Below are 8203 nucleotides of genomic sequence, written 5' to 3'. Positions count from 1 at the left end.
TGCGCGATGCTGCTACCCAGTTAAGTTTAAGCTGCCTCAAGTCCTGCTTGACAAAAATATACAAGAACCCTGTTTTAGGACATACGTAAAACATTCAGAGCATACTGAATAAAGACAAAAAATGGTTGTAAATAGCAAAATCAGAAGCCCCTTAACCAAATATTTTTGGTAATGGCAAATTTGTCCTTTTAGGATTAGTATTAATACTGATGATTAGTTAAAATTATTCTGATTAGTGATTAATGATTAGTTTTAAGATTATGTTTAATCTCACTTTTGTAGCTTAAAATCATAAAAAGTTTGTGTTTTTCACTAAGGTTCGGCGAGTCTGGAATATGTTCGGCTTAATATATCAGCCGAACCCACTCGGATATTGACAGCTAATGAACAGTTCGGCAAGCTGAAAGTGTTATTATTATGAGACGAACCCACTTTGTAGACCCTAGTTCGGCTTTTTTAAAAATGTCATAATGACCCAAACCTAATCCTGTATGATCTGGAAGAAAAATTATGTGAGGTTCGGCTTATATTGAGAATATCGTAAGCGCCGAACCTTTTGGTAGTATATGGTTCGGCTATTTACATAAGTATTATATAAGCCGAACTTGATCATTTATATTCTTGAGAATTTTTGGGTTAAGAATTTTGTATTGGTTCGGCACATAATGTAAATATCGTAATATCCGAACCTCGTAAATGTGCTAGGTTCGGCACACGTTATGATTATCGAATACGCCGATCCCCTATGCATCTCTATCTATGACTAGGTTCAGCTTGAAATTTCATGAAATTTCATGCCGAACTGTTCATATACACTTACATGAAGCTTTTGTGAAGAACAGTTCGGCTAAAAACGCAACTCAATTTTGAGCCGAACCCAACACCGTAACCGTCATTTAATCGATGAAAAACAACAAATAGGAGATTGGGTTTGTAAAACTTACTTTCTTATCCTCATTTCCGGAGTTGGAGATGCAGTTGGTTCAATTTATGGTTCAATTGATGGTTGATTTTCAGTTTCTACACCTTCATCTTCAATTGGTTCTTCTTCTCCAATTGATGGATTAGAAGACGATTTGGTTTGCCTAGTCCCTGCTTTTCTTTGTACGAGTCATTATGTAGTTGAGTTTAATCGACGATCAAATTTTTACGAATCGACAATTAATCACGGTGATGAAATTTTTTTTTCACGTGAGGGGAAGAGTTCGGCTAGAGGAGGAAGAAGAAGAGATGTTAAGGGAAACTGATTTTGATTTTTTAGAAAACTGATTTTAGATTTTTGTATTAAGGGTTCATAGGTAATTGAACTATCCATAGGGTACTCCTTATAAGATCACCCAAGATGGGACTATTGTTTTGTATGCCCTGAAAGTTTTACGTATGCCCTAAAACACGATTCATATACGAAGCCTTTATTGCAAGAAGCAAGTTTTTGGAGCCCAATAATTCATTGCACATCACAATTTCTTGCGGACTCCATTTATCAAGGCCATGTCCACTTGCACCACCGCCACATCGGCTGTAAAAGTCTAAAATGTCCCCCCCCCACTATCCCCATACCACCATTTCCATATTTGGACTAGTCGATCCAAAATCTCAAAACGATCGTGCCAGCCTTTTCAGGAATCGCAGATATTTTCGCTGTATTCAAGATCTATCAAAATCTTCTAATAACCATACCTCCACCGCTCATCAAACATCTTCATCAAAAGATCCGATAAAGTGTAACCCAGTCTACTTTCCTTAAACAACTTACACAAAACATACACCGTTTAGATTATATCTGCAACCGGTAGTCTAATTCCACGTAAATTTCGCGTCAAAAAAATTTAATATCCAAAAATAAATCGAAATTTGAATTTCATTTTTCCCGCCCACGAAAATATCGCCCAAAATTTTCTCCGCCCTCTCTCTCATCAAATCCCTAGATATTTCTCTCACTCCTCTGAAAAAAACCCATTTCGCCTTCTCTCCGTCTTCAAAACCCTAATTTCTCCCATTTCCCCTCTCTAAACCTCCATTTTCTCTCTAAATCTCTATTTTCTGAAACTCTATTGAACCCTAAATCTCAATTTCCAGATGGCAATTACAGCTGCTAGCCGGAAGAGAGGAAGAAAACCCAAAGATGATGATCCTCCGGCACCAAAGAAGAATAGAACAACGCTTAAAATCTACGATGTAGAAGCTGAATCTACTGCTGTAGTGAATCTAGATACTGAAACAAGTAAATCTTCTCAGGCGAAAGCAGTTAAAGGTAAAGGTAAAGCGGTGGTTGTTGATTTACCGGAGAAGAAGAAGAGAGCAACAAGTAAATCTGTGTCTAAATCTGGACCAAAGAAGAAATCAGATGGTCCGTTGAAGAAATTGAAGAGTATCAGTAAACGTAAGAAGAAGGTTGGTGTACAAGATGAAGATGACGAAGAAGTGGTTGCAGATCTGGAGATTGTAAACCCTGAGGAAGCCGTAGATGAGGAAGAAGAAATGGAGAAAGATGCTCAAGTCCCTGTGGAGAAAATGCAAAGGAAAATTTCAAAGTGTAAGAAACAGAATGAGAATTGCCGTTTAATTGGGGAATCGGTACCTATTGAAGAGGCTAGACAAAGATGGCCTCATCGGTATGATGCTTTAAAGGTTGTGAATCTGATTCTTCATTGTTTTTTTATTTAATTGTTTGTTGATTTTATAATTTTGATTTTGGGGATTTTTGATTGTTTGATTTTTGTGTGTAATTGTAGATTAGGGAAGGTGGTGAAGGTTATCTGCATGTGAGACGGCACTTCACTGGTGCTCAAGTAGATGGCGAGATTTACCACTTGGGAGACTGTTGTCATATTAAGGTGAATATTCCATACTTTTCCTTGATGTTTGTTCAGCTTTTTCATGGTTCGTTTCATGTTTTTGTGTATTGTTGCTTTTTTCATGAGTTAGGAGACCATGTTGTAGGAGAAGTTTATTGTAATTGTTATAATCTGATGATTGAATATATGAGTTTCATTTTTGCAAGAATCTATTACTGATCTGTTTTAGACAAAAGGTGAATTTAGTTTATATTGGGAGAATTGTGGAATTATACTGTTGTTTCATCTTCTATTGACTATTTTATTGCTGAGATTTCATGTTCTGTGCATTTTGGTTTTCATCATGCTGATTGATAAATGTCTTTGTAAATGTTTGATGGTTGAATGTTTTTGTATTTTACAAGATTCTTATATTACATGATTTATCTCAGGCTGAAGCTGGACAAAAAGATTATATAGGAAGAATCATTGAATTCTTTGAAACCACCAAGAAGCAACCCTACATTGCTGTGAAGTGGTTCTTCCGAGCGGAAGACACTGTAAGTTTTGTTAGGAACACTCAATTTTTCTTGTCATTGAGTTATGTACCACGGTTTGTGATTTTGTAAAATTTCGTATGTTTGCAGGTCATTAAAGAACACTCTTATCTCATTGATTCACAACGGGTTTTCTATTCAGACTCTGGGGATGACAATCCACTGGGTTGTATAGTTGACAAGATTACTGTTCTACAAGCATCATCCGTGGTATGGTTCCTCTCCTCCTCTTCTTTGTTCATTGATTTTTATGCATCTCATTGTAGTTTATTGAATTACTAAATGTTCTTATTTTGGTTTGCCTTCAGGTCGATGGGTGTCATTACTTTTATGACATGTCTTATTGTGAAATTTTTTGTACATTTGAAAATCTATGCACAGGTAATGTATCTATTAATATTTGAGACTATAATACTTCCCTCCAATCCTTGTGTGCAGGTACTAACCACATTCTTCTTTTGTAGCATATGGAGAAGAAGCTAGTACATCATCCACTGCAGTTTTAAATGAAGGTTGTTCGAAAGACTTTGAGCAAGATTCTGCTAATCCTGATGAAGTTATTACACTTCTGGATATGTATGCCGGCTGTGGTGGGATGTCCACTGGCCTGTGCATGGGTGCAGCTGAGTCAGATGTCAAACTTGTCACTGTAAGTTAAAAGAAATGATTTCAGCACTTTTGGCATAGTATGTTTATTTCACACTGAAACTTAAGCTTGTTCTTTCAGAGATGGGCAGTAGATTTTAACAAAGACGCTTGCGAAAGTCTTCGTTATAATCATCCTGAGACAGAGGTCTGCTATTGTGCTGTTGTGATTGTCTTCTCACTTCACATTTTCAGTACATGTTTGCAGACATTTAACTGCCAATTTATTTCAGGTGCGAAATATGAAGGCTGAGGACTTTTTACGGTTGCTCCATGAGTGGAAAGATCTCTGTGCTCGTTACCATTTGTTGGGATCTGTTTATAGTAAAACAAAGAAGCCATCTGAGAACAAAGAGAAGGAAGAAACTGAAGAAGAGGCGCAGAGACGCCCACCGGACGAGAATGGTGAGTATGAAGTCGACAGGATAATAGGAATCTTTTATGGTGTAAACCCAGACACAGATGAAGGGCCTGCTGCCTTACACTTTAAGGTACTCCTTTTGCAATTTCTAATACCTTAGTTGTGTGCCTCTTTTTCGTAAATTCTTACTCATTTCTGACACTTTTATATAATTCAGGTGAAGTGGAATGGGTGGGGCTCGGATTGGGATTCTTGGGAGCCTTTTTCGGAGCTAACGTATGTTACTGCACTTTAGACTTTCTACATATATATCTTCTTTGCATTTCCTATTTTAATTTGCTTCAGTAACAAGCTCCATAAGTGCATTGTGTTAAATATTAGTTTCATATGCAGGAAATGTGATGACTGCATTAAGGAATTTGTTACAGATGGATACCAAGCCAATATATTGCCTCTCCCTGTAAGTGTGTATAGAGTTTTACTATTTTTCTGATTGATTCTTCTCTAATCCATGTACTTTGAGATGCCGGTCATTTTATTCATCTCACGGCTTACAAGTTGTGTGTACTTCTGTTATTTTTTTCTTTAGTTAATTTTTATGTTTTTTTTGTGTGTACCTTTATCAAAGAGTTTATAATATCCTGCAGGGTAATCACTAATTCATTATATGTTTCAAAAGTACCAATTGTTGGCCAATTTTTACTAATCACCAGAATTGTTGCAAGGCCTTGAAACTTTTTACTTTTCATCTTAAAATTCTGCAGTAGAATACTGATGCATATAAATAGCATGGTTACTGAGTTTAATAGACCCTAACATGACCTATACGCTGGGTGCAGTATAAATAGCATGGTTGCTCTGTCATACACTGGGTGCAGTATAAATAGTATGGTTGCTCTGTCACACATATGTATTCTGTAGAAAATATTAGGCAGTTTCGATTTCGGCAGGTGCCATCCTGCAGTGGCAGTTGTAATTTTAGTAACATGAGGCTTTAGTGGATTCATCAATTCAGACACAAAGGAGTAATCACTAATGCCAGATTCTTTTACTGATTGGTTCCGCCTCATGTGCCCTTGATGTTTAAAGGCCTAATGCTAGGACTGTTAGGACATAGGAGTCATGTAACTGTTGACGAGAGACATTTCCAGGCCTTTAGCATGGTGTTAAGTTGAAGAGACACTCTCCCTTTGTAAATATTTTATGTACTCCACTTTTTGGTTTATTTAGTATAGCCTTTTATGCTTGTATCATAACAAATTTATCTATTGTTCTGTTTGTCTTATAGGGTACTGTGGATGTTATTTGTGGTGGACCCCCGTGCCAGGGAATCTCTGGCTTCAACAGGTTCCGAAATTATGAGGAGCCTCTCAATGACCCCAAGAATTATCAATTGGTTGTTTTCATGGACATTGTCAAATTTCTTCAGCCAAAGTTCACTTTGATGGAGAATGTGGTAGACCTTATGCGATTTTTGGATGGAACACTTGGTCGTTATGCCATGGGTCGACTTGTAGCAATGAACTACCAAGTCCGTCTTGGTTTACTGATAGCTGGAAGTTATGGGCTTCCACAGTTCCGTATGCGGGCATTCCTTTGGGGTGCCCAAAACACCAAGGTAGAATCTGCTTTGTAAATAGTTTTATCAACAATTTTTTAGACATTTTATTTTAGTTTTACTGGACACAAAATTGGAGTTTTATATTTTACTTTTTCTTATTGCAGAAACTGCCGCAATTTCCTCTGCCTACGCATAAGGTTATTGCTCGTGGGTTTAGCCCTAAGCAGTTTGAGGTATGTATGCATCTATTTTCCAGCTTAGAATTGCTAAATATATTTGTATTTATCAAATAATTCGTTCTTGGTTGGTTTGTGTAGCGAAATGTGGTTAAGGGGGATGAAGAATATACACTGCAGCTGAAAAAAGCTTTACTTCTAAAAGATGCAATTTATGATTTGCCTGAGGTAAGCAAGTTTGTTTTCTGCCTTTATTGATTATATTAAGTTAACATTGAGTGGCATATTTACTGTATTTCTTATGGATTTTAGATAACAACGCATGAAATCCAAGATGAGATGGACTATGGTAATGATGAGCTTACGTCGGATTTCCAAAGGATGATTAGATTACCAAAGCATGGTAAGTTTTTCTGTAGTAGTGTTTTCAAGCTTAAATTAACCTGTTGGACATCTTTCAAGAATATTAAAGATTTTCTTTCCTTTCAGAGTTGATTGGATCAGCTTACCCAGAGGAATCAGTGGCTTTAAAGCTTTATGACCATCGGCCGCTGAAACTAAGTGAGGATGATAATCTCCGGGTTTCTAAAATCCCCAGGGAGAAGGTTAGTTATTAGTTAACTTGGCGAAATCAGTTTTTATCTTGTAATACATAGATTGATTGTATTGTTCTGCCGATTTTTAAGGGCGCAAATTATAGAAACCTCCCTGGGGTTATCATTGATGGAAAAAACAAGGCAAAGCGTGACCCGAAGATGGCCAAAGTAATGATTGAAAAATCTGGAAAGCCACTGGTAAACAGCTCTTTTAATCTTGTCTTTTGATCATTAGTTAATCTGTCAATTCATTAATTGAACATATTCTTACATAGTTACATTACTGCAGGTTCCAGAATATGCTTTAAAATTTGTCAGGGGAACTTCCAAAAAGTGAGTATTTGTTTCTTCACTGATCAGTTATCTTTAGTTTAACGAAGAACCCGTTTTAGCCCAGTTTATTTATCATGTCTGCTTGGTTTTCAGGCCATTTGGAAGACTCTGGTGGGACGAAATCGTGTCTACCGTTGTGACACGTGCCGAGCCCCATAACCAGGTGAACATAGTTTTACTTTTATGCAAATCTTATTTTGGAAGTGTTTTAAGCTTTTAGATAATACGCTAAGATCATAGGTTATAACAGGGAAACTAAGGTACAAAAATGGTATGTTTGTGTGGTGTGGTTTGATGTTTAAGGAGGACAGTGAAAGTGATGTTTCCATCTTGTCTTTAGGTTATAACTTATTGCATTAAGTTATGGGTTTGCTATATAAACAGTGGATGGTTTATGTAAACATCAATTGTGTGACTTTTGTGGTTTTCGTCAGATAATATTGCATCCTGAACAAGATCGAGTCCTGTCAATCCGGGAGAACGCCCGTCTTCAAGGTTTTCCAGATTTTTATCGTCTGTTTGGTACTGTGAAGCAGAGGTATAATTTTCACGCTTGATTGTTTTACTCTTTCCCACTGATATTTCTTTTTGGTTCTCCTTCAAACTGTATCTAACGATTCTTTGTACATTATAGGTACATGCAAGTTGGTAACGCAGTGGCTGTACCGGTAGGAAAAGCTCTAGGATTTTCTCTTGCAAAGGCTGTAAACAATACTTCTGGCAGTGGACAGGTTTATGAACTCCCTCTATCCTTCTCAAGATGAACAAGATTTGAATCAGTTAATGTTAACTTGTGTAAAAAGGTTCGAATGATGACAGCAGATAACAATTTCAATGAGGATTTGAGTAATTCTTATGGGTTTTTGATCCAAAAACACATTGATTTATTTCTTTGCTGTCTCTTGGTAATCCAATCCTGATCAGTAGCACATTTAGCTCTTAAGTACTGTAACTTTTGGATCTACATTCTTCTGAAGAGAAATTCAGTTTTTCATATCCTGTGTGCTTATGTTATCAACTATACTTGCAAAATGAAAATAATCATGAAGCTATAGAGCCATTTTTGAAGGATTTGTCTCTGGAATTTAGATGCTTTGGATGGGAATTTAGATGCTGTGGATGAAATGTCACCTTAAGGATTTGTCTTAGGGTGATAAATTTTTGATGGATTTGTCTGTGTGCATAAGAGATGAGAGA

At 36.8% G+C, this 8203-nt stretch overlaps 1 protein-coding gene across 1 annotated transcript; it reads left to right on the top strand.

The window, feature by feature from the left end:
• Nucleotides 1–1935: 1935 nt before the first annotated feature.
• Nucleotides 1936–8000, top strand: LOC113339266 (putative DNA (cytosine-5)-methyltransferase CMT1). Its single transcript, XM_026584567.1, has 20 exons — nucleotides 1936–2631; nucleotides 2736–2837; nucleotides 3230–3337; nucleotides 3425–3544; nucleotides 3643–3715; nucleotides 3799–3983; nucleotides 4062–4127; nucleotides 4213–4470; nucleotides 4558–4616; nucleotides 4734–4800; nucleotides 5629–5958; nucleotides 6066–6134; nucleotides 6219–6305; nucleotides 6390–6480; nucleotides 6567–6682; nucleotides 6764–6871; nucleotides 6963–7006; nucleotides 7100–7169; nucleotides 7441–7544; nucleotides 7641–8000. Exons 1-20 carry the CDS (start codon nucleotides 2080–2082, stop codon nucleotides 7768–7770), a joined length of 2739 nt encoding a protein of 912 aa, XP_026440352.1. The 5' UTR covers nucleotides 1936–2079; the 3' UTR covers nucleotides 7771–8000.
• Nucleotides 8001–8203: the final 203 nt, after the last annotated feature.

The sequence above is a fragment of the Papaver somniferum genome, unplaced genomic scaffold (assembly GCF_003573695.1).
Source record: "Papaver somniferum cultivar HN1 unplaced genomic scaffold, ASM357369v1 unplaced-scaffold_21, whole genome shotgun sequence".
NCBI classification, from domain to species: Eukaryota; Viridiplantae; Streptophyta; class Magnoliopsida; order Ranunculales; family Papaveraceae; genus Papaver; species Papaver somniferum.
Note: the sequence above shows the minus strand (reverse complement) of the source record. Positions and strands in the feature narration are given on the sequence as shown.

Bases quoted from the DNA above. Each gene is read 5' to 3' on its own strand.
- LOC113339266 (XM_026584567.1), top strand. From the start codon at position 2,080: ATGGCAATTACAGCTGCTAGCCGGAAGAGAGGAAGAAAACCCAAAGAT. The intron at 6,481-6,566 runs GTAAGTTTTTCT...CTTTCCTTTCAG, and splicing joins GATTAGATTACCAAAGCATG to AGTTGATTGGATCAGCTTAC. The intron at 7,545-7,640 runs GTATAATTTTCA...TGTACATTATAG, and splicing joins TTTGGTACTGTGAAGCAGAG to GTACATGCAAGTTGGTAACG.